The sequence below is a fragment of the Dipteris shenzhenensis genome, chromosome 2, assembly GCF_047967505.1.
Source record: "Dipteris shenzhenensis isolate YYH24624 ecotype China chromosome 2, Dip_SZ_1.0, whole genome shotgun sequence".
In the NCBI taxonomy this organism is placed as follows: Eukaryota; Viridiplantae; Streptophyta; class Polypodiopsida; order Gleicheniales; family Dipteridaceae; genus Dipteris; species Dipteris shenzhenensis.
Window position 1 is genome coordinate 15453202 of NC_141597.1, and position 26836 is coordinate 15480037.

Sequence of the window (26836 nt, forward strand, 5' to 3'; positions counted from 1 at the left end):
GGATTGGCTAGGTATTTGTGCACTAACCAGCTTTCCGAGGAGCAAATGAAGAGGCATTGGAGCTGTTTGTAGCTTGGGTGATGCATCAAAGCTCAACTGCAGTTTAAATTGCACCCATATTTTTTTAGCACTTTGAATTCAAGTTGGAGATTTTTGAACTTAAAGCCATGTCAAAGAGCCCGAGAAGGTGAACATTTCATTCCACAGGAGCATTGGAAGATGCGATTTCAAAAAGGCACGCGACCCGGGTCCCTATGAAGCACTTAACATGGAAATGATGTGGCATTGCAGTTTCTTGACCCTTCCCAAAAAGTGCTTGTTGGATGGCTATCAAACCTGGGATGTAGTGTAGGAGTTCATCATATGCTGCAAATAATGAAGATTCTAGGTTGAGCTTCCACAAGGAGCTGAGAGAAACTATGGTTAGAGTTCTCACTCTGGTGTTACCATTAAGCTCGATGCGATAGGGAGAGTTGATAGACGATAACTTTATATTACATTCTTTCATTGTTTTTTCACTCGTGACATTTAGGGATGCACCACCATAGTCACATGCATCTGGGACAAGTGGTTGAGGCATACCTACACTCACCTCCTTACGTCTCCTACAAAAGACCTGCTAGCCAGTAGCAACAGGTCCCCGTGCTGAAGACAATGTCTCTTCTTCTTGTGAGATAACTGCTTACACATTGTTCTGAAAATCTTCCGCTTCACCAGCTTATCTGCACGCTGCCCACACATTCTACCTATTCTGCTTCCTGTTCAGTCAGCCTATGCTAAATCCTTTTCTGCCCTCTTTTAAGATTCAGTCTAGGCCATTCTTCCCTATTGGAACAGTCAGCCTATGCTAAATCCTTTGAATCTACAACGAACTGCAAATAATCTCTGCTGAAGCAAAGCATCTACAACCAGTACCTTCGTCCATGAGTCTTGCAGATGGAGGGGACGGGAGAGGTTGGTATGCACAGACACGCAGGTGGTTCAAGAGATTGGGACTCCACATGGATAACACTCCATCTATCCCACTTGGGTACCATGAGAACCTGGTTATTCAAAAAGTTCTCTTACAACTACACAACACATTCAGGACCTGGTTGGAGTCGAGAGAGCTTCCAGTGAAGCTCAGCTTCTACAGAGATCACTGCCTTCACATATTTGAGGAGGGCTTTGTTGTCCGGCTAGAGTATAATCAGATTCACTTACAATACTCATTGCGGATATCATTGGGCCAGTTTCGAGTATCATCACACTGACTCTGTATCGAGAGTAGACAAGCTGAGGGGATACCTAGGGAGAGCCGCCTATGTATGCGCAATCGGCAGGAGATTGAGTCAGAGGAGCTCTTGGCACTCAGATGCCCCGTGTACTACGAGATCTGTGGTCACTATCGTTGTCTCTTTAGAGACGGCTTTTGGGCCCCTCTCTCTAGACTCCTTTCATATCCAGACCAGCGATGCTTCGCTGCTTTCATTCATGAGGTGGTTTGGCATAGAGAGCACTTAGGATTCAGAGACAGGCCTCAGATATACCGCCCGACTCTTCTCAAAGTAGGATCACGGAGTTCTTCCAGTCAGTACGAACCACACAATCATTGATGCAGACGGTAATAGGGATCCGGAGCCTGATGCACGACATACTTGGCAGTGGACGAACATGCAGATCACACTGTGTGGCCTCCCATCCTTGTTCTGACTTGGAACACGACCCACGGGTGTTCTAGTAGCGTTGGTTAGGCACATAGTCATTGCCAAGAGATCGAGACTGACAATGCCCACAGATAGTTGTCAGCGCTCCATCACTGGCTATGCTTCAACACGACCCCACCCCCCCCTCACGAGCACCCCTTGACATTTACACCCTATGAGGCCTCATTGTACTGGCCAGAGCCGACATGCCCTAGTGGTGTGGATTGATCGACGTGATGATGAGGATGACGATGATGTCACTACTGATGATATGACTATGTACTACTTAGGACTTAGCTTTCAGCATGGGTGATGACGATCATTTAGTAGCTCCATCCTTTGTGCTTGTTGTATTAGGTTTTCTACTGATCTCATAGACCCATAAGTCTTCTGTAGACTATAATAAACTTTCTTTCTACTACATATTCAGTTCGGAGAGCCTCTCCAACAACTCCCTTCATTTGACTAAAATGTCCTCATACTTGTCGCCTGCCATATAATCTATCAAAGCTATCCTTCGAAGTAGATGAAGAACTGGTTGTTGCAGTGTGATAGACCAACCTAACTCTCATTCTCCTAGGCCCTAGTTGGGCAAGGGTGATTGACCAGATGTCATTCTCTTTCCTCAATCTATGCCTTTGATAGGCAAGATTGAGACTCCTAAATTTCAATACAACAAGAACAATGCTTAATAGAACTCTATATTAAAGCTCTTTTAAAAAACTAAGTCAATTGGAAATGATAAAGGTTGGTCATATCTATATGGGCATGGCTCATTTTGAATAAAGCTACCTATGGGCGGGGGTTTCCCTCCTTGGCTCATCAATCTGTGTCTTCGCCTTGTCTGGCAATTATATACTACAAAAGGGACTGAAAGAATTGATAGTCAACGTACATCACCAACACCAGGCATTCTCACATAGTTGATACTTCATGTCCATTGCTTACCTCTAGTAGGAAATACATAGCGGCCGCTCACTTCTCTCCACATTCTGTTTTTGACCTATGTGCAAGTCATTATTGTAGATGTTGTCGCTTTACTAGTGTGAAGGCATAGCTTGACAATCAAATAAAATTGGAGTAGATTTGGTGCAAATAAAAGAAATGGGCTTTGCCATTTCTAAATTCCAGATCATCGTTTGTAGAAGAAGGCTAAAGCACATGAGCTGTCGAGAGCAAACGACAACCGCTCCAGTCCTACCTTGCCTATGGCCTTCTTAACTTTCGGCAAGCTAGGCCTCTTTTGAGGCCAATCCATCTTGTTACGTAGTTGTCAGCTCGTCCTTGGAGGCACCTTGGGAGTTCATGTTACTCATTTTCTACGTCTTTGGTGGGGTAGATTTTGCATATTCTTCCCTCTCTTGGGACCTTGGGTTTATTAAAGCCTTTGAGAGACCTAAGGGTCTATGATACTTTAAAAACTAGATACAATAAGCTGAATGGGTGGAGCCTCTAAGGGGGGATGTGCACCCAAGAAAAATACAACATAAACGTAAACATAAACACTAGTGCAAAGTGTTTGAGCCGATGGAGAGGATGGGAACTGTGTTGTGGTGTCAATTTGGTGGGCTTTTGTGTGTTGTCTCAGGAACCAAGTCTATGTGGTGGCTCGATCTGTGATAAGAATGGATAAGAGGATCTCGACCTGTGGTAGAGTGCTGATGTCGATCAGTATGCGTGGTCGGCTCTAGTCTCCTAGCTATGGCCCTGCATGAAACAAGTGCCCTACACCGGTTGGATGTGCGTCTGGTTTGGTGAACATGGAGGAAAGATCCCTAAGCCTGATCTATTGCATCGGCACACTGACAGCTCTGTCGTATCTCTCGCTCCTGTCCTCAACGACAATCTTCCTGGGGCGTTCTGGTCCATGCTATCTGACTGGAAATGCTATACTGAAATGGGGGACAATTTTTTCATATGGAGTCCCAGATTCTCAAACCATCTGCACCTTTGATCACCCTCAGCTTGCTAATGTCATGGATGCGGATAATGTAAACCATGGTAACCTGCATTGGCCCGAGGTCGAGGAGCCATAATCCTTGACTCGGTGAAGATATGTGATCCCTTGGAATGCTGCGTCAAGGTTTGTTAACGTTTGTGAAAGAAAGAAAGAGAGTTTTAATAACATCTGGGAAAGGGAAAAAAAGCCTATGAGACCAAGGAGCGAAAATCCATCATGAGAAATACACGGGGGGAACTAGAAGTGTCTAGCACACCTCAAAGAAAAAACTACCAATGAATTGATACATGAAAGCCCAGAGTGAATAGCACGAACTCAAAGAGAGCCCTTTATAATTCGGGAGTAAATCCTATCATGTCATGTCATGGTGTGTCTAGTGTCTAATGTGATCTGGTGTCTATGTGGGCTCGACTAGGGTCCCATTGAAAGGTCGTATGTCTTTGAAACATCTTAGAGATCTGTTGCTTGTGAACTTGACTCCTCTTTGTAGGGCCTACTTGGGGATGACGTGATGTAGCTCAACGTCCAGAGGTTGCTATGATGATACCCCCAACAGGTTGGGTGCTCGTGGGGCATGTATCCATCTTGCTAACCTCACGTGTGTGAAAGTCAGGGTCGTAATCGCAATGTCTCCCGAACACTCTTCATGTGAAGAAGTCTGTGATCTCTTGCTGTTTGGGGCCATATGGCATAGTATGTCTCATGAACTTGGACTAAGTCGAGTGACCTCGTGTACAAAGAGTGTAGCACACTGTTGATCTGGATACTCAATGACTGGACTCATGTCAGTAATGAAAAGGCAATGATACCTCCCTCGGAGTCTCATAGTATTGCAGACATCGCATCAAGGCATGCTCCTCGGACTCCACCTCTTGTGTGTTGCAAAGTGTGCATAGCCTTAGATCTCTACAATGTCATGTGGTTGCAATCTTATGTCTTGCCTCGATCTAATTTGGCCCATGGTGGTCTGTATTGCATGAGAGAGGTGGATTTGCGAGTATCTTGGTGCTTGGATAAAGTCGGCTTGCTGATATTGTGATGAATTCTTTCTATCTTAAGTGGTGTGTTGCTGTATTAGCTAGATTGTCCAAGCACCTTTTTTGCTAAGGTGCTTGTTTGGATTAGCCTTCTCCTTTAGTGCCAGCCTTTATGGATGGATGCTCAAGTATATGTGGGTGAGTGTGGATTTGTATGTGTGAGAGCATATGTTTATACTATGGTCTACACCCACGGTGGGAGGGCTGAAGGGAGGCGGGGGGGCTGGGAGGAAGAGAGAGAGAGAGGTGGGGGGGGGAGGGAGGGATTTGACTTAACTTCATCAATGTGTTGCTTTGATTTGAACAGGAAAGAAATGGTGGAAGTGAGAGCAGTGATGTTGAAAGTATGGATGATGGACTGAGTTCTGAAAACAGTGAGGGGAGTGACGGAGATGTAGGGCTCCTGGATAGTGGGGACAGTGGCAACAGTGACAGTGATAGTGGTAATGATGGTGATGGTGAGGGTAAACCTTCAGATGAAAAAATTCCAGGGGAGAGAGAGTTTACACATGGGGACTTTGAGAATGCCCACATCGCAGACAACAGTAGAAATGGAAGCCAGAGGGTAGATAGTAACGTGCGCACAGTATCAGATAGATTGAAGTTTACAAAGGAAGACCTTGAAAACATGTCAGAGGTGCAAGATAAATTCTCTGGAGACGATACTTTGGATGCACAAGGTGGTATTGGAAACCTTTTTACAATCATGCATACTGATATCCCAACTAGAGCATGCTCATAGTAGACTGACACTCCCTTCCCTGTTTTGTTTTTGGGTTGTGCCTATGCAAGGTATTGGAAATGCTACAAAGTGGAAAGAAGATATTGTTGCCCGTGCTGCTGCTAAGCAGACTATGACTTTAATGCAGCTGGTTTATGGTCAGTCGGATGCACCAGCTTCTAATAATATTGGTTCATATATGGAGAGTAATTCTGAAAGTGATGAGGAGGAATTGTTCAAAGTGAAAAAGAAACATTCTGAGGTACATTTTACATTTATCAAAGAGACAGCTTAATTATATGTATGAACAGTGACTTTGCAAGGATTGCTTATTTGCAAAACTGACAATTGATGGTCTGCTTTAGGATCCAAAAGAGAAAACTTGGCATATTTCGGACCTGGATGCAGAGGATTGTGTGAGGCTTCAAGTGACTCCTGATGAGTTGAGTATCTGGGATGATCCAAGTATGGTTGAAAGCATACGGGATAGATTTGTTACTGGGGATTGGTCAGCTGCTGCTCGGCGAAATGAAGCTCCTCAGGACATTGATGAGGATGATTCAGCCTCTGGGGAATTTGAAGATCTGGAGACTGGTGAAAAATTTGGCAGGAATCAAGTAAGTGAAGACAAGGATTCAGTTGATAAAACGACTGCCACCAATGATGAAGAAGAAAGAAGGTTAAAGAAACTCGCATTGCGTGCCAGGTTTGATGCACAATATCCTTTGATCTTTCCAGGAAAACCATGACATTTGTTGGTTTTAAATATGAAGATACGGTGTTGCTTGCAGTTTTGAAATAGCACTAGAGTAAATTAGATTTATATAGTATAGCTCAATAATATTGTCTTACAATGTGACACCAAATTTTGACTCAACACCGCTCTTTGTTGGGGTGAGGCTTGAGCACCTCTTTTTTCACTGTAGTTGTGTTCCTTGGGCTCCTTGACTTTAATTACGTATGATGGTTCTGAACTTGTGGATGAGGAGGTTCAAACCACCAAAAAGAGAAAGAAAAGTTTAAATCAAGTGGGTCAGTCAGATTATTTTGATCAGGTAAGTCTCATTTGAAATTCCAAAAATTTGCACATTAGAAAAGCTTACAAGCATTTTGAGAATGAGAGCTTGATTTGACATTCTTTCTTGAACATTGATTTCAATTTCTATTTGATAGTAACATTCGGCATTTGTAGTTAAAAGGGGAGATTGAGCTCCGAAAGCAAAGAAACTTGGCTGAACTGAAAACTATCGATGAAGAGACACGGTTGAACATGGAAGGCTTCCAAGTGGGGACATACTTGAGACTTGAACTACATGGCATACCCTGTGAGATGGTGCAATACTTTGATCCCAGGCATCCTGTTTTGGTGGGAGGAGTAGGGACGTTGGAGGAGGGAGTTGGCTACATACAAGTTCGATTTAAGAGACACAGATGGCATAGAAAGGTTCTGAAAAACCGTGATCCAATAGTTGTGTCTGTAGGCTGGAGACGGTATCAAACATTGCCTGTGTATGCATTAGAAGATCGTAATGGCCGTTATCGGATGCTAAAGTATACCCCTGAGCACATGCATTGCTTAGCAACCTTTTGGGGACCCCTCACACCTCCCAATACAGGCGTGGTTGCTTTTCAGAAGCTCTCGAATGCCCAGGTACAATGGTCAGAATAGTGGTGATCAAGGCAGAATACTTTAAGAGAACAATTTGGATTCCCAACAGATAAACTAGTTTTGTGCTGAAGCAGACAATGTTGGTTTTATCTGATGTGCAGGAGTCTTTTCGGATCAGTGCAACAGGTGTGGCATTGGAATTCAATCAGTCTGTTGAAATAGTCAAGAAGTTGAAGCTCGTTGGATACCCATTTAAAGTGTTCAAGAAAACAGCCTTTATAAAGGATATGTTTACTTCTTCTCTGGAAGTAGCCCGATTTGAAGGAGCAGCTGTTCGAACTGTCAGTGGTATTCGAGGTCAAATTAAGAAGGTAATGTGTAAAACGTCTCTTTAGCTATGTATAAGATCTTAACCTCTGCAGATTTTGATAGTTTCCTTGATATTGGGCTGCTGTGGGGGATAAAACTATGGATTTAAGGTCGTGTATACTATGGTCTTGCGTGGGGGGAAAAACCATGGATTTTCGTGTATACTATGGTCTTGCGTTCACCTTTTTCTTTTCATCAGTAATGTGTTATGTTTTTCATAACAAAACATCTGAGAATGAACAATTGGGCGATGTAAGGATTGGATGGTTTCCCACTATGAGAGTTAAATAATGTTCCATCTCTGGTTTCTGCAGGCTGTAAAGACAGGCCAGGGCAAGGAAGGAAGTATACGGTGTACCTTTGAGGACAAAATTCTGATGAGTGACATTGTGTTCTTACGAGCATGGGTCAAAGTAGACATTCCTCACTTTTTCAACCCTGTGACAACGCTCCTTCAATCTCATGACTCAGTTTGGCAAGGCATGAAAACGGTGGCTGAACTTAGAAGAGAAAGTGGTCTCTCCATTCCTGTCAATAAAGATTCTGTGTACAAGGTAATTTCAAAGGCTGATGTGCTGCTTTTTTGGATGCTGTGGATTTCACGTTCATGTTTGGACATAGACGCGTTCACTCTGTGGATCTGTTGGTGTTGTGAGAGCTCCACGTAACATAAGTTTCTAGAACCAAAGTATACATTGTAATTCTTTTTTAGTTTTAACTCCATAAATAAATTTTAGTATTTACAAGCAAATCGCATCAACTCTCTTTACCTGTAATGGACAGATTTATGATCATGTGTCCCGTGATATTTATCCTATTATTGATTCATTTCAAGAGGAGGATTGGATTTCTTTTGTGTAAACAGAATTTCAGCTTTGAGGACTCTCTTTGTATATACCAACAATCGAATTTTGTGTAGTTTGTAATGGCTAGACTGCAGGCATTATTATTTTCTCTGCTGTATCTAGTGCCAATTAGAACTGATTTCTGTGAAGCATATTCTTTTCATGGCAGGTGTCATGATCTGTTTGGTCCATGAGCTTCATGAGCATGTGAAAACACTGCATTTATCATCTATCAAACTTACAGAAATCCATTGACAGTTTTGTAGGTTACCTTGATTGATATTGATCCATCAACTTCATGCATGCTCAACAATTGATTTATAGAAACGTTTTCCAAAGTCTCAGCTAAATCTGAATGTTTTCTTTGGCTGCAGCCAATCGAGAGAGAACCTAGACGCTTCAATAAATTGAAGATACCCAAGTCTCTCCAGTCTGCACTGCCATTTGGCTCGAAACCTAAGCTACAGAAACAGCGGAAGCAACCGACATTAGAAGCTCGTCGTGCTGTGGTTTTGGAACCTCATGAGCGCAAGATCTATACTCTTGTCCAACAGCTAAATACCATTCGTAATGAGAAGGTAAGTTGTTATGATGTTCTTGTTATAATGGTTTTATTGTTGGTCGCTTTTGTGAGATTCCTTCTGTCCTCAGTTCATCATTGCATTAAGGTCAGAGAACTTGTCGAGCTCTGCAGGTCAAAAAGCGCAAAGAACAACATGCAATGAGGAGGAAAGCTCATGAAACAAAGAAAAGTAAAGAAGAAGAAGTAAGCAGGAAAAGGCGACGAGAAGAAATACGAAATCGCTTTAGGGAAGCAGCAAAATACAGGAGAACAGATTGATACAGGGTTTGAGATGAAACTGCGTCTGGGAAGTTTAAAAATACAGCAGAACGAAGTAACTGGGCATTCTGGTAACGGAAGTTTACACAAGCTTCATCAACAGGAGGATCTGCTAGACGTTGGCTAAAGCTTAGTTTGTAATTATATCATCCTGAGATTGATACTTGAGCTCAATGAGGGCTGACAAAAACTAGGTCGGTCATCTGATTCTTTGGAGCACAGAAGTCCCAAATTATGCTCTGATGGCAACAAATATTTGCATTGTTGCACAAACTCAGGATAGCTTTGTCCTGTGGGTGAGGAAACTGGAGCTATATGTTTTCAGTATTTTTACATGTTGGAGCTTCGAGGCAAGGAGTGCCAGGAAATGTCCCCGCCATATAATCATTGCAATGGGTTGCAGCATCTCCCACAGAATGCAGTGCTTGCTCATGAAGCCTTGAGAATCAGTTCAAGCTGGAATTGAATGGGTATCAGAAGGACGGAAATCTTATTTTCCTATTGGTCCTCATGGAGACCATTAGATGGACTAACTAGCTCAAGGTTGCCATACTTTAACAAGAGTGAAGTGGTAGCAATAGAAAGTGCATTGATAAGGTATATGCCTGGAGTATGTCTCAAGAATGTCGTTGAATGATCTTGGTAAAATGGCATTCCTTGACATCCCAGAATTTGAAATTGGGCTAGAGGTTTGATTTGTATATGCAGTACATTACCGTGTGTCGACAAATCCTTTACTCTCCTGATGCTCTGAATGAGATCATGTAGGCTTAGTACGCCTTATCATGCTCTTGGGCTCCACAGGGATACATGAGCCCTTTGTTTGCATTATTTTGGGTTTTGAAATTGCTATTCCAGCCACGAAGGTTGTGGCCTGAAGACTCACAAAATTTTTCTTAAAAGACAATGTAATGTTTATCGAACGTCAAAAGGTAATTTTATCATACAGTAATTGTGTTGGTAGTTTGCATTAACTACTTATTACAGGTTATATTATTTAATGTGCCCTTCGACTATTGAGATAAAGGTCTTTTCTTTCATCAAAGCAGGAGGCATCATCTTATTCATGGTTGATGCAGATTTTTGAGCGCACAGAAAACAATGATCTCTCACAGGGGCATTTAATTAGACTTTTTGGCTCCAATCTGTTTCAGCCTTTGGAAAGAAAATGTGAAGTGTATTAGGTTGATTGGCAGGCAGCTTCAGAAACGTAATATTAGTAGACGCGTGTAGAGTATTTGATGTATGTAACAAGAGAGTATAAATATATAGGAACTAAACACATGGTCATGTTTGGGGTAAATTCTTAAAACTTGTTCGCGAGAAGTATGAGCCAGAGAACTATTTCCTTTCATGTTACAATGTAGAGTGTAGATGCGATTAGAAATGTAATAAATTTGGTTACTCTGTTTTGGTACCATCAAGCATACGGAGTATTTGTAAGCACACTATGTCCAAGATGAGGCACAAACATCCTCAAAGAATTGGTATGGGATGCGTGCAACCATCCAAGATGAGGCACAAACATCCTCAAAGAATTGGTATGGGAATGCATCCACCAAGCAACCATGTCAAAGGCATCATCGCAGGTAGTGCAAATTTAAGATTTTCAATCATGTTGCTTGTTCTTTGTTCTCTTCATGTTGAGAGTATCTAGATGAGTTGCATGTTTTATACAACCGAATGCAACATTTCTTATTTGAAAATAAGATACAGTTTACTAGCATCTTCCATTATCTTGGCTCATTGCGTAGGGCTTGGCCTCTGTAGACTTTGGTATACAATGGGAGCCAAAGTTTTTTGTTGTTTTGAAAAGAATACCTTGAGAGTAGATATGTTGCCGAAATGAATGCCTTAGCAAAGATTGTTAGAATAAGGGGATGAGGGGTGAGAGCAAGCTAACATACCACAAAACCTTCGAACGGGGATGAGGGGTGAGAGCAAGCTAACATACCACAAAACCTTCCTATTACATGGCTATTCAAAGAAAAAACTCTAATATATATTTAGAGTTATGGTTGCTCTCCATATCCTTCTTTGGACTACTTTATGCTTGTATTGTTACATTTACATGAAAGTCTGTAATTAGTACTTTTCTTTTATTCAAAAGTTTCATTTCTATGATACATAGCTCTTTGAAAATTTTAGAATTTATAAGCCTTGGTGGAAAGGCATGCGACTTGATAATAGAGAGGGTCAGGGGTAGTGAGATCGATGATTTTGTGTTCAAAGTGCATTTGTAGGGTTTGGGGGATTGTGCATGGGGATAGTGTGTAGGTGGCGAGTTGTGCGGAAACCTCTTTGTACATGGTGAACTCTTGTTGCTTCCTGTCTTCAAGTGTGGACTTCTTTGGGCATGTAGAGGTAGGAAGCTGCTCATTTTTGGTTTGCAAGGTGATAGTGAGGGTTCACTCCTGTTAGAGGTGGTCTTGCAGTGTTTGGATTTGTCATTCACATCCTTCCTTGTGCCTTGCATACGTTTCCTTGGCTTGTATCTGTCCCTCTTCCGTGATTTTGAGGTCCAATTTTTGTCCAACTGGTCCATCATGGTCTAAACCAAGGATTCTCTAGTAGAGAGCTCATCTTGAGCTTTGTAATAGTCACTACTAGGTCCTCGACCTTGACCCTGTACTCCTCTGTTTTGTCCAAGGCGGTTTGCTCGGTAGCCTGTGCGGCAATCATGAGTGTGTGGCTCTCACGTGCCTCGACTTGAGCTTGCAGTAGAGAGGACAGAGGGGTGGTGTGCTCTTGCCTTCACTGCAAAATGGTGCGGAGTACTTGAGGGAGTTGGGCCATTGCATCCAGTAATTGGAGCTCCGTATTGTCTACCTTTGACAATTGTTTGGTAGACATCACGCTGGAACCTCCTTGCGCTCGGTACTAAGGTGCATCGAAAAATTCAAGGCTTCTATGAGCCCTACCCATGGAGAGGAAGAGGAGCTTGTGAGACAAAGGAAGATGGCTCTTGGGTTTGCTGTACGGGTGGAGGTGGGAGAAACTGATTCTGCCCTAGGGTGGAGGCCTATATCAACTGTATCTTCCCCTTGAAACGTGTCCACATCAATGGGGGCTTGGATTGTTGCCTTGCCTTTGGGTTGACGGTTTGAGGCCTCACGATGTCTTTCTCTTTCGAGGAATTCTTGCACTTGACGGTCTTCATATTGCTCCCTCAATTGGCTGTTGAGCAGAGTGGCTTAATGGGGCGCACCCAGATGAAGTGTGAGCCTTTTGGGGTCGGATGCCCTTCTCTCTTCTTCGGTTAGAACTTCTGCTATGGCTTCTTTGTTGGCTAGCCCATATTCGACTGTTGGCTGTTGTTCCAACATGTGGTAGATGATGGGCATGTAGAGAATTGGGTTGCCCAAGACATCTCCATGTGTTTTTAGGTTCTCCCTCATTTGAGTGTGAAAATAAGCTTCCCAATTTGTGACTTGTGGCTCTACGAGCCTGGCAAGTCTGTTCGACACTATAGACTGGTGGTGGTCCGTATGTTTGAGCTGTGTCAACAGTTGGAGGACTCTTGCTAATTTGTCTACTTCTGGCACTTTGAGCTCTGAGAAGTTGATGCAACCCTTGCTTTTCTTTCTGTCGTAGTTGAAGATTTTGCTGAGGGGCTCGGTCAAATTCTTCTTGTGTGTGTAATTTTTTGCAACCACTGGTAGGCCGAAGGTTGCGTGCCCTATAGCCACATTGAGCTGTGGAAGTGGGGGGTCCCTGTTGCATCTTGGAGTACGCAAGCATGTGAATTCGAATTGTAAATGTTAATGAATTCCTCGAGCAGCTTCATATTAAGGTGGCAGGGTAGTTGGTCCGCGACTAGCTTTAGACCTGTCATCACCAAGGATGCTTGCACTTTGGATCCTTCAGCACTTGGTAGGTGGCCGCGTTGTGGTAATAGAGGGTTTAATCTTGATCCTCATAGACATAAATGGAGTGAATGGCGCAACCATTGAGTTACTGGAGCCAAGCTTCATCGTGTGGTAGTGTCTTGACAACCTTGTATTCTCCCTGTGCTGTAGCTGGAGTGCAGTTCTTGGATGATCGAGAAGGCAAGATGGTAGCCATTGTTGTTGGCTCTTGACAGGTCCGTTGAGTTATGATCCCCTTCTCAGTTTGTAGTTTGGCTGTAGGTACGTCGGAACGCATCCTAATTGATCCTGAGGGAGCGCTCTGGGACTCAGATGGACCGGTGGGCAATGGTTGGTAGGTGTTGGATTGGGGGGCAGAGGTCGAGTTCCCTTTCAAATTCAAAGAATTCATTTTTGGGATCCATTGGGAATGAGGATAGGCACGTAATGAATGAGTCTATGGAGGAGGAAGAGGCACGAGGACATTCAAATGGAGGTTGGTGGGCAATGTGGAAGGTGGCAAGAAAACTGACAGTCTTGTTGTTTTTGCTAAGGCGATGATCCGGGGGGATAAGGGGTCCTTTTATAGTTTTTAGTATCCCATTGACCAGGGGGATAGCGTTATGGCGATGATCCAATGGGATAGCTAAGATGATGAGTCGGAGGCTTGGAGGTATGGCACCGGTCGGTGGGCGAGTGATAAGGCGATGATTCGAGGGGATAACAGCTTAAGGTGACGATCCAACGGGATGACTCTATGGCATTGATCGGTGAGTTAGCAGTAAGGAGACAATCTGCGGGGATAACAATTTAAGGCAATGATCAGGCAGGATGACTCTATGGCATTGATCGACAAGTTAGTGGTAAGGCGACGATCTGGTGGGATGGCAGTAAGCGACGAGGTATCGACTAGGCTTGAAAATGAAAATTTTGACCGCTGCTAGAGTTGTTGAGGGGGCCGTCACATGCGGAGGGTGTTGCTAAAGAGAGAAAATGGGAAATACATACTTGGCGATGCATAGACTTGTGAGGTCAGCGTGCAAGGATGCAAAAACTGTAAAACTGTATTGGCCGTATTCACCTAATGTTGACTGTGAATTTGGGTGTGTGTGTGTTGTGGTTACCAAGGACTTGTGAGGTATTGGTGATATGCCTACTGCACAGACTCACCTAGACCTGGACTTGATGATCGTGCACTTAATGAAGGATTGTGATTATGTGGAATGCAGTGGAGTTGAATTCCAAATAGTGGCATACCTCGTCATCAGCCAGGTAGAGCATGTGCTGATTTTGTTGATCATCCTGTCTGTCATGTGTGTATCAATGCTATGGTGTTCACATTGATGGAGCTCCCTTGGAACAAGGTGCATGGTTTCTTGTGTGGCTGTACCCCAAGCAAGGGGAGGTTTTTGTGGTACCACGGCCCTTGATTTGACAGGAGAAGGTTCGAGCGATACTGTAGGTGCTACCTTGAGTACGGTGACTTCGGATGGTGTTCACATGGGTTTCGAGGAAGGTTCTTGTGTAACTACCTTGCTTTTAGGGGTTGGTTCTTGAATTGCTCCCTCGATGACCTTGGCGACTTCCCCTTGAGTTGCACTATACATGGGATCATGATACTCCTTGGGCTCTCAGAAATGTCCATCGTGTTGGGCTCGAGGGTAGGTCCTTTTGGGATTGCCTTAGGAATTGATGTAGGTTCTTGTGTTACTACCTTACGAATCCCAGTGGTGTGAGTTTATGTATTTTGTGTTATTGGAAGCTTTGGGAACCAAACATATTGCTTGCCTTTATAGTAGCCTTTCGGCTTTTAGTAGCTTTGTCACAACCGAGTGCTTTTGAATCTTTTGCTCGTGGAGTATTGGACTTTGTCCTTGTCAGTGAAGCGATTGGTGTCGTCAGGCCCTGCTTTTTGATGGAACTGCCCATGTTGACGTGGGGCGAGGAGGGGTCAGAAACCCTTCCATGGCTTCGAACATCCAAGGTGGTTGTTCTCTTTCACAATAGTGTTGTGCACGAAGGACGGCCTTGTGCACCCATTGTTCACAGAATCGCTAGGTCTCGCTCATGTCAATGGGTGTGGGAAGTACAGATGGGAGAGTAGTGTGCGGCAAAGGTTTTCCTTTATTGTTATTAGGGCTAGGACTTCGAGTGGCATTGGGATGGATCTCCTTTTGGGGACGACCAAAGGGTGCGAGAGGTCTCTAGAGCTTTGGAGTTTCCTTCCTTTGAAACTTCCTTGCCTCTTGAAGGTGGTCATACTTTAGGAGCAAAATGGTCTTTACAGAGCGGAATTACTATGTGCCCCAACCTGCAATGCCACAAAGAAGTGCTTGGCTGCTCAGTTATTGCAACAACATGATCAAATACCCTTGATACATGCAAGGGATACAAAGTCCCACACTTGGTACCCCTGGCCAAAAGCATAGAGCCCTTCTGAATTTTCCGACATTGAAAGCCAAAAGTGGTGTGAAAACCAGCATCATCTAGCTGACCCACTGAAATAAGACTCTTGCTCACTATAATCCAAAATCCAATCCTGGGAATATGCATCATCTGAAGTGGTAAACAACTCTTTAGATAAACTAGACATGAAGAGAACGTCATTGTCACTATCATGTGTGACTGCATTGATCTCCTCGATATTCACTTTTCCTTTGTCCTCCCTTAGACTCTCTTCCTTTTGATTCGCACCCCAATTTGCATTCTTTTTCTTATCCTTTTGCTCTCTTTTTAGCTTGTAGCAATCCTTTTTCATATGGCCCTTCTTGCCACAGTGGTAACACTCAATGTTTCATGCCCTGGATTTGCTACGAGGCTTCCCTCTTTCTTGGGACTTCCCCCTGAACTGTGATCTGCCCCTTTGCACATTTAAGGCTGCATCGTGCTTGTTGCCATCCATAGACTTCCGTCTAATCTCCTCGGCCAACAAGCTACCCACAACATCATCAAATTTTAGTACTCCACCAGGTGCAGAGTTACTGACAGCTATACGGAAGGTATCCCATGAGGATGGCAATGAACATAAGAGAAATATTGCCTTAGTCTCCGCATCAAAATTCATCTTTTGAGCCTGAAGCTGGCTGAAAATAATATTGAATTCATTCAAGTGAGAAGCAATAGAGACCCCTTCCTTCATTTGCAGCTCAAACAACCTCTTCATGAGATAAACTTTATTAGAGGCAGTTTCCTTTTCATAAGTGGCACACAGTTTCTTTCACAAATCTTCCGTAGTCTGCTCATTTACTACTGTGAAATGAACTGACTCTGCAAGATGAAGTCTAATAGTAGATTTTGCTAATGCATCCAACTCATTCCAATCATCCTCAGACATATTTGCAAGCTTAACTTCAATCCTTGCCAAGGGTTTAATCTGCTTCTTTTGAATAAGCACATCCCTTATTTGTTCTTTCCACAAAGAAAAGTTTGTCCCATCAAATTTTTGAATGCTAAAAAACTTCTTTTTAGACATGGAAGAGGATGCCATGATGCAAATGAAGCAAAAATCCCAAATGCTAGTGCCTACAAGAGAGAATCATACCAAATATCGGGTGCACCCAAATGTGTATGCCATAATAGAGTGAAATATCACCAAAACTCATGTCTCAAAGCATCTGACTCATGTGCATATACTATGCATCCATATGAGCAAATCTGGCCCAGAAGAAAATGCCAACTGCAATGGCAATTCAAAATGCCAATAAGTGCCAAATGACTCAAGCATAAACACCGTCCACTGGCATATGCATTAATAATATCTCATCCAAGAGAGCATAGCACTATCAGTGCATCACCTGCAATGTGTCAAAGCTGTCCCTCAGCATAAAATAGCATCCATGTGCAAAGTGTCCATAAAAATAGCATCCCACAAGGTAATTTGGGCCTATCAGCGCATCCAATAAGGACTGCAATGCATCCAAATGGCCTATAAATCATCCACTACAACCCAATGCACACCAGGAATGAGCCACACTGCTCAAACTGGAACCAGAGTGATCTGCATAAGGTATGCTCAAGAAATCATAGTCCCACGATAATGACCGCTACTGAAAATAGAACCTGGGATGCCTCAAAACATGGGCGCCATTGCATAATCGGACTCAGCAAGAAAATCTGCAAATATCTCTCTTCTGTTGGAACTCCAAAATCCCAACCGATGAGTGAAAAATGGGAGTTAACACTTATCCACTGCCATGTGGCATAAATCTAAGGTTTCAAAACCTTAGAATGAAAAATGCATAACAGAGAGACAAAATCGAATACATAGAGATCTATAACTCTGAAAATCCTCCACCGAATCACGTAAGAACTGACAGGTAGGGATTTTTGGCGTCCGAAACGCAATGGGATAGACGGTTTTGAAAATCGTGGTCTCAATCACTGGGTCTAACACACGGACTGAAAAACGTTTTTGGAAATAAAGCTGTTTGTAAACTCCACCAGAGTACGAATGATGAGCAACATAGAAGTTTTAGGACCTCCTGAGTCCACTGGAACTGACAGATCTGCAAATGGTTGCTCCAAACTTGAGTTCCAACACCCGGGCAGAAAAACGTAGAAACTGACACAGTGAGTCAGAAATCCAATGAAATGATCCTAGATTCAAGAATAAAGGTGTTTCCAAGCTCCTGAAGTGAAGTGGATACCAAAAGCAAGCAATAGTTGCTTCTACAAGTCAATACGGAGTCTCTGTCATCGAACGGAATAGGGAAAAGCTCAAAAATTTTGAAAACACTTAACAGGCTCTCAAAACCACTTCGCAAAGCCAAAGTGACTTTTCCAAATGTTCCTCCAAGGTCTCTACACACTCGGATGCAAGTAAAGTCACCCATAAAGCTTCCCACAGAGCTTCTCCTTCCTCTCACAGAGCTGCTGAGCTTCAAGCATTCACGCACACTCAGCTAGATCACCTGGGCTCTGATACCAGTTGAGAGTACTCTCAACGGAAGCAAGAACGGAAGAGGGAGAGAGAGAAACAGAGAGCCACACAAGTTTTGGTGGGTGCAGAACCACCCTAATCTTCTTTTTCATTCATTTATATATGTGTTTGAGTATTGTACATAACTGGGGTAAAGGCACAGTGACCTTTAACCCCCACACTTGCTATTCTTGGATGTGTTTCCTCGAGCATGTCCACATACTCGTGTTCGCACATGCATCTGTGCATAATGCCATCTTTTCCCATGCGGTAGAGTTGGTCTACGATTAGTTGGTACGACCTTGTGTCTTCAATGAGTTTGCGAGCTTTGTCCTTCTAATGCTAGGATGGGCTGATGTGGCATCTTGTCTCAGCATCCAGTAGCCTATCATCCCTTTGGCAAGGTAAGTAGGATTCTGCATAGTTATGAGCATCTTTTACGACTATGGGCCACAATAGGCCTGCTTGTAATATTTTTCTACCTGTGATTTTTCCTAACACGTGTCCTCCTACTGATCCTCCATTTGCCTCTGCTAGAACAACTTCTTGCTCATGAGTTTGGATAAATCTCTCAATGACTTAGTCTATCCCTCTTCCATATAAAACTCCAGTAATTACTAGGAAGGGCTTGCTTTATAGGACAAGCTTCTTTCTCTGATCTCTAGTTAGGGATTCAAGAATGAGACCATTAGTTAGAAAGAATAACATTTTGTCATACCAATTTAAAGGATCTTCTATTCTGATCACAAATATGCCAGCATCAGGTAGGTCATCTGGAACACCAGTTGGATCTTCTCCGGATGTCAGTCTTCTAAGATAATCTACAATATCATGCCGTTTTCCAGGTCTATGTACAATTGTATACTCAAATTCTTGGAGTAAAAGCATCTATCTAGCTAGTCTGCCTGTGAGTTGTGGTTTATTCACCAAATATATGAGTGCTTGGTGGTCCACATGAAAATTAATTTTGTTACCCAGTAGGTAGTGTCTGAATTTATGCAGCACATATACCATCCCAAGTGCCTCTCTTTCCGTGATAGCATAGTTCCTTTCATGCTTTGTGAGGATCGTGCTTGCATAGCACACTGGTCTGAACCATTTGTTTTTCCTTTGCTGCATTAATATTGCACCAACAGCTATGGCTGATGCATCTACAAAGACCTCAACTGGTAAACTCCAATCAGGAGGTTGGAATATGGTTGCTATGACCAACATCTTTTTAAAGATAGTGAAAGCCTCATCTTGTTCTTTTCCCTATACATATGGTTTTGTTTTCATAGTGAGATTTGTAAGTGGATAGCATATCTCATCCAAGTATCTAAAAAATTTGCAATGCCATTTGACTTGCCCAACAAACCTTTGTAATTGTTTTACATTCCTTGGTGAATTTGCTTTCTGAATAGTATAGGCTTTCTTAGGATCAATTTCCATCCCCTCCTCTAATATAATATGTCCCAAGAGGACTCCTCTCCTCACAGCAAATGCACATTTTGCAGGGTTAATTCCTCTTTCCAAACACTGAAAAGTCATCCAAAAATACTCGCATAAAAGGTGTTAAGTATTTTGCAAATACATTTTGGATGTATTATTGGAAAGTAGGTGGCGCATTTTTCAGTTCAAATGTCATCACATTTGATGCAAATACTCCCCATTCAGTTACAAATACTATTTTGTATATCCTTAGGAGCCATTCTTATCTGATTGTAGCCACTAACTCCATCAAGGAAAATATAAAGTTCATGGCCTGCAACATCATCTAGTAATGAGTCGCAAAATGGGAGTGGAAATGGATTAATGATTGCGGAGGCATTCAATTTCCTTAGTCCACACATATTCTGAGTTTCCCATTATTTTTGGGTACAATGACAATTGGGGATAACCATGCCACATGGCCCAAGGGATATATGAATCCAACTTTGAGTAGCTTGTCTAGTTCCTGCTTTACTTGTCTGGCATAGTTAGGGTTCATCCTATATCTATGCTAGATCATGGGTGTTGCATCTATTTCTAAGTTGATTCTATGTTGGTAAAATCTTGGGTCTACACCCTTCATGTCTGTATAGTGCCATGCAAAGACATCTTTGTATTCAACCCAACAATTTCTTGAGTTGTTCTTTGAATGAACTGTTGAGGCCAGTGCTTATAAGCACTATTTTGGGGTTATCATAATCATCGAGATTCATTTCTTCTAGATCATATTCTTTGACTCTATGACTCCTTTTCATATGCTCGTCAAATTGTGCTTCTACTTCAATGATGTCTTGCATACTTTTTTTGGAGTTCTCCTCTGATATACCTTCCTCACTGTCTGCCTCTTTTGCTGTGTTGGCATTTTTGTTGTTTGATTGTGCATCTGACTTTTGTCTGATTCTATCTAACTGTGTTTTGTCTACAGTTGGTTTAGCAGTAGCTGGTTTTTTCTCTAAAGTAATGTATTGTTCGACTATCTTGGCCACATCTACCTCAAATTATGCCGAGGGAAACTTCTTTTAGATGTTAGGAAAATCTTAAAATTTTTATTACCTTTTTTTATTGTGATTCTCTCAACTCCCCAATCTTGTTTCACTCTTGCATCCTCTCAGTCAAGGTCCACCTAATAACATGGAGTGGGAACTGGCTTTTTCTTCCATTCTGAGTACAACAAATGTAACCGTGAAACTCAATCCCCAAATGCTAGTTTCGTGGCCTCTGAGGATACCAAGTGGTTGGATTCTTCTTTGATCAGCCATTCTCACTTAGAATGGTGCTGGAGCTAACTCATCGTAGCAGAATTTCTTGAATAACTCCTTAGATAATATGTTAACACCTGATTCCCCATCAATTAGGACATCTGGTATTCGTTTCCTTTTGTATTCAACATTAATTGTGGGAACTCTGTAATCCACCTCTTCTATGTATAAATTTCTTGAGACTCCTCTTATCTTCTTCTATCATCGTCACAGGTGCCTTGGTTTGGTTGTCTCCTTCCAAACCTTGAAACAATTGTTCCTTGAATGCTGGTTCAAGATTTAATAGTTGGTCCAATGTGATTTGCACTTTGGAGTGTAATAGCTCTTTGAAGAAATTATCATCCTACTCCGAGCCTTTTGCATTTTGGATGGTCTTCTTCCTCTGTAGTAGAGTGTCACTATGCACATTAGAGATATCTTCTTCCTCATCATGATGTAGTTGCTCTTTGCTTTTTTGCATTCTGGTTGTTGGACGGTATCCGATTGGATTTTGACTGTAATTTTACTATTTGCTTGAGGAGATATGTTGTTGTGGTCGGCGGGCTCTGGCTTTCTTTCAGTGCATCAAATGTGTCTTGTGCTCCCCCCTTATGATATGTCATTTTGGCATATCCATCATCATTGCCATCCTTTTGTGTTTCTATAATTCTTTGACACACATCTTTATGCTTGCAATCGGAATGCTTTCCTAGTGTAGCCGGAACTGATTTGGCTTTGCATTTTCTGTGTAATTGTGCCTCTTTTGCATCCTTGGATGAATTGATTTCTAGGATTTGTTCTAGAGCTTGGTTTCTCACTTTTGCTTGCTCTACCCAATAAATTGGTTTGATTAATATTTTTTGAGGTTTCTCTGAGTGTTGCTAAGGGTTTTTCTCCCTTTGACCTAGTGATTACCATTGTCTCTGTAGCTGCCTTAGGTTCTTTTATCCCGGCTATGTTGCTACCCAATGTGTAATGACTTTGTACTCTAAGAAATTATGTGTTTTTCTTAGTAATATATAATGTTTTTTCCTTTTGAACATCTTTTGGATGTAAAATCTCCTTGGGCTCTTCAATAATTGGTTGTAAGCTGACCATGTTTACACCTGTTGGTGATGGTTATGGAGGATTCGGGTTTTCCCTTGCATTGTATTGGGATAATTGGGATTCCTCTTTCTTCTCTATGTTTGCACCATAGCTCACATTGTGGACCTTGTCTATGGCCATCTTCCCCATAGTAATTGCGTGCTTGATTCATGTTTGGCTATTGTTGACCACCTCAGTTTTGGTTATTTTGCCTCCTCAGGGAAACATTGTTGAGTCTTTGTTGTCTCTATCCTTGCACTACAATCTGATTAGCTGCTTTGCTGGTGGAGCTGTATTGTGGGATGTGAGCTAACACTCTTCCCCTGAAATGTGGGTTATACCAGCATTTGTCTTTATCATGGTTATCTTTTCATAGAATTCACATGCAATATTTGCCTAAGTTGGTGACAACCTTAAATTCTGAAACCGTTCTTTTATCATTTGTTCTAGATTGGATTTTGCTTTTGAGCTCTTTGGCTTTTGCCTTCTTGTCCTTTATCTTCCTCTTTTTTGCTGGTTTCTTCCTCCTCAAATTCTTCATCAGAGTTGTTAGAGTTTGGTGTATCATTGTCATCCTCCTCTGCGTTGGAGTCATCTTCTGTGTCTGAATCCGTGTCAGAGTCAGATGCTCGTTTCTTCTTTTCTTTCTTTGACTTTAATCTCTTCCTGCTACTGTAGTTCTCAATTGCTTGGTTAGTCCTTTGCAAAAGTAGTCACCAAGTTGAATTTTTGTGCATAGTTCTCCACCAATAGGTCTTTTTGTTTGATATTCCAAAGATTCTTTAGAACTTCTGGTGTTTGTTCTTTTCTAAATATACTTGGGAATGAGACTTTCAAGGCATCATAATCCACAAAATTTGCAAGACCATATTGCATAAGCCAAGTCATTGCCTTACCTTCAATATGATCAACAAATTGCTCTTTTATTTACTGCATTAGGTAGAGCTCCAAACCTGCTAGCTGCCCAATGGGTCTTGAACTGTCCAATCTAACTATTTGGATGTTGTCCTTTCTTTCCCTCAAACTTTTCTTCTTTGACTAAGGGGTTCTGCATCCTGATAGCTTGGAGAACAAGTGCCTTCTTTTTTGGTTGAGGTGGTAAGGGATTGAAGTTGATTTTTCTTTAGGCTGTAATAGATAAGCCTGTAGCTAGATGTGTTCCCACAGTTGTTCTGAGGAATGTCTCACTAGATGTTGAAATAGGCAACACCTCAAGTTCAGCTATAGCTTCTTGAATATCCGAGTTGTGAACCAAATTTGATGAGGAACTCTCCCTACTTGGGATATAGTCAAGATCACGAAAGATGATGTCAAGATCTTGATCTGTCTGACTCTATCGGCCTCAGCTCTGGCTCTATTCCTTGTGAAGTAGATGCCTCCGATCCGGTTTGGTGACGGTGGGCCTTCAATTTCTTTTGACACTCACTGGGAGTGCCTCCATGAACTATATAGTTGCCTTTATACCAATTTTTTGGTGTTAATGGTCACCAATCTTCTTGACTTAGCATCTTTTTCTTGCTTAGAGCTTACACTTCATCGTCAGTGACTACTGTGTCTAGTCAGACATTGTTTCGTTTGGTTGTAGCTTGTTGCTTGATATAGTTACTCAATACATTTTGTAACACCTTTGAAGCTGTTTTAGCTTGTCCATCAGGCTTTGGAAATGTTGCAACAAGATTCTTCATCTTCGTGCTTATTTCTTTTAGTGGTATTAGCTGGAAAAGAAATCAAGACAAGAGGCTAGAGGATAGGTATGGCAACGCTCGAGGGCCATAGAGGAATAGGGAACATGAGGGGAGAAGCATTAACTTGGGTGGGGAAAAGAGACTAAAGAGGGGAGGGAATGAAGAGGGAGACTATGGCACAAGGGGAGAGAGAGAGGGGAAAGAAGAGCATGTACATGATGGGAGGAGGAATGTAAAGATGGAGACATCAAGAGAAGAGGGCCATGCTTTATTTGAAAGGAAGGGAAGGGGGAAATCAAAGTACTAGCTAGGTGGCTTTACAAGAATGAGTGTGTTACATCAAGGAATAGCCCCCTCATTTTATAGCCAAGAGAGAGGGTCTCTCCCAATAAATGCATCCTCCCACATGCATGGTGTGTGTGGAAGGGTCTCCCATGTGGGCTAGGCGGTTACGCACTCTCAATTGTGTGCGATAATGCTTGGCCACATTTTTCCACATATCAACTCCCATATCCCAAGTCTATGATACTCCCTTGATCTCTTCCCAATTTTATAATACGTTCAAATGTCTAGGAGGACAAATGGAGGGTTGGCACAAGGAATCTTGCCACCTCATCCTATTTTCCCCATTATTTAACTTGCACTCTTGGACCTTCTATACCTCCCCCACATCCTAATGGGAGATATTCCCTACCCAACTACTGCCCCTTATAGGCCTATGCGTATAAGGAACATACCACTCCCTAGAGGACCTCTAGTCCATCCGGTTAGGCCCAACCAAACCCAAGTCACAATGAAAATGCCTAGTGGGCATGGATCCTCCCATCCCAACCTTGTGCCATCAAATCCATGGAACCCTTCATCAAGATCACCAATGTACGAGACAAGGCTCACCATTCCACAACCTCCTCTTATAACATATCCCATGCTTCTTTCAATGTCTTGATTGTATTGAGCTGTCCTAGCATGACATCTTGCACATTCTGCTTGATCAGATGATAGGCATACTTATCTTTCTTATCCCATTTTGCCTGAGCTCGGGCAATGGCAGGATCGGCTATTGGTGCAAAAACTATTTGTGTAGATGTAGATCTCGTTGTAGATCGCATTGCTGGTGCTGTGACAATAGATGGAGTAGAGCTACTGGTGGCTGGATTGTCCAATGGTCTAGGTGTAGACCCATCGACATACTCTCATTTGTCCTAAAGTACAAGAATGTTCTCCATTCAGTATTTCCATGTACTATAATTGGAGTTGTCTAACTTAGTAGATGCCTCCAAATTGAGGTTGCTAGTTGTAGACATGGTGCAAGAAATGTACTCAAAAGTGTTGTGAAAATCTCTATATGAATCAACTACAAATACACTGACTATGCCAAGTGAAATCTATGTACTGTCGGTGAAGATAGAACTGCAATATATAAAATCTGATCTGTATTACAAGGCTTGTGGCAATGATGCCAAAAATAGCCAAGAGGCTTTACAAGGCTGAAATGATGTGCACAATGCCATGAGATAGCCAAATAAGCTTTACAATGGTGGCATGTGTGTGTGAAATCAAATGTTATCTGCCCACTGAAACAATCTGCAATGCCTTTGAACTCTAAAGTCTACTCATTGAACTGATGAATGTAAGGTTTCAGGTAATGTAATGATGTGAAATTGTATGTGAGTGTATGGACTGACTCCGAGTAGGTACTAGTCGAGAATTTCAAGCATGGCTTAGATTGGCAACTTGGGGAAATTCAAAGCAGCTCATTGGAGATGCAGCTCGTGGCGGGACTGTGGGATGTGCCTTGGTACACGGGCACTGGAGCTACAGTCAGCATAGTTGGAGCTGAGGGCTAAAGCTACGTTTGGTTGGAGCCTTGGAGTTCACAAACTATGGAGTCTTAGAGCCTTGGTGCTATGCAGCACTGCCAGTCGGGCTGTTGTAGAAGATCTCATGAATACTCTCAAAATATCATGAAATGAACCTCATAGAATCTCTCACAACTAAAATCTCGCTCCCTCTTTCTCTCTCCAATGAATAGAAACTCTCAAAGAACTCTCGAAGGAGATGAATGGAAATCTTCTTCCAATGGACGGAATTGTATGACGGAAATTTCTATCAAAGAAATGAAAGGTGGTTTCTTACCGGAAGTGGACACTCACGGAGAACACTCAAGAGAACTCTAAATCTCACAATCTCTCTCGCACTCTCAAGGATCACAATGCCTCAGCGGAAGGCAAGGGTGATCTGCTACCATGACAAAATATGAAGAGGGGAGAGGAGAAGAGTGGAGATGAGGAGAGAGGGCACAGCTAGAGAGCACACCACAAATGACTAACTGTACGCTAGATTTAGTTGAAAAAATAGAATATATACAAACCCTTTTAGGGTTAGGGTTAGGGGATCTAACCCTTTCCTTTATAGCACTCTATAAGGTTAGTTCTATGCACATATGATCACGTGATGGTGCTATGCACACATGATCACATGATGTTGAGCATGAACTCTCAACACAAGGCTGGGGAAATCTTCCAGGCGGAGGGTGAGGATATACACCTTGTTGAGGGTATGCATCTAAGGGAGGACCATACATTTCAGGTGAAGGCGATGGATACATCCTTGATGGGGGGTGGGGGTATGCCCCTGAGTTGGACCCCCTAGGTTGTTGTTGCAAGAATTGAGGGGGTTGCAGAGGGACAACCGTCTTCTTTGAAGCAGGGTCAAATTGAACCTTATCAAACTTTTGAGCAATCTCTTATGCTCGCACCATGGTCTCTGGATTCTCCCATTTAAGCTTGAGGTGGAATTCATCACTTGCTCCTGCTACAAGGTAGCCTAGTATATGCTGAGTCATTCCAGCTCAAAATCCGACATTGTCCTCCTACATGGCAATTAAATGGTCCAGGAGCACGGCCACTCAATCCACATATCGACGCACCGTCTCACCTTCACACAACGGTGCTTGAAGGCCATAAGATACTCATTTGGATTTTCTTCAACCCGCCGACCACAAAACACAAGAATGTCAGCCATGCTTGGAAAATGGAAAAGAGAGAGGCGAAATGAGGCTTATCTATTGGCAAACAATGGAAAGAGGTAGCTTGAACTGAAAATCAGGTGAAGATACATCCACAAAGCACACATAGGCAGGGTAGGGTGTGACTAGTGTATTGTGAAGAGCTATACGGGAAGAATCATAGAATAGCTCATAGACAATCTTAAAAGGACCAAACCTTATTGGTTGAGGCATGATATTGCATCCATCTTTACAGGCGAAGGTTAGAGACACGGCATTGCATGAGGTTATTCATCAAGGCAAACAAGAATGCCATGACAAATGTCAACAGTTGGAGAGCTTCTTCCAGTTCTTGTAGTCACCATGCTATTTCTTCAAGGGGTGTGTAGTTTGGCATCCTTCTTTTGAGCAATGTCCTTATGGACTTTTCTGATGATGTTTCGAAGTCCATAAACTCATATCAAATATGCACAACACTTAGTTTCATGATGACCACAACCTTTGCATTCTTTACAAA

At 42.5% G+C, this 26836-nt stretch overlaps 1 protein-coding gene across 1 annotated transcript in view; it reads left to right on the top strand.

The window, feature by feature from the left end:
- The window catches only part of LOC147904375 (P-loop containing nucleoside triphosphate hydrolases superfamily protein), a 48244-nt gene extending 38047 nt beyond the window's left edge, over positions 1-10197 (top strand). The window contains exons 9-17 of the mRNA XM_087386187.1: positions 4990-5362; positions 5475-5665; positions 5769-6121; positions 6362-6458; positions 6596-7054; positions 7174-7383; positions 7696-7935; positions 8601-8804; positions 8921-10197. Coding sequence (XP_087242313.1) covers positions 4990-5362; positions 5475-5665; positions 5769-6121; positions 6362-6458; positions 6596-7054; positions 7174-7383; positions 7696-7935; positions 8601-8804; positions 8921-9067 — 2274 coding nt within the window. The 3' untranslated portion in view covers positions 9068-10197. The remainder of the gene's footprint in view (positions 1-4989; positions 5363-5474; positions 5666-5768; positions 6122-6361; positions 6459-6595; positions 7055-7173; positions 7384-7695; positions 7936-8600; positions 8805-8920) is intronic.
- The last annotated feature ends 16639 nt before the right edge of the window (positions 10198-26836 follow it).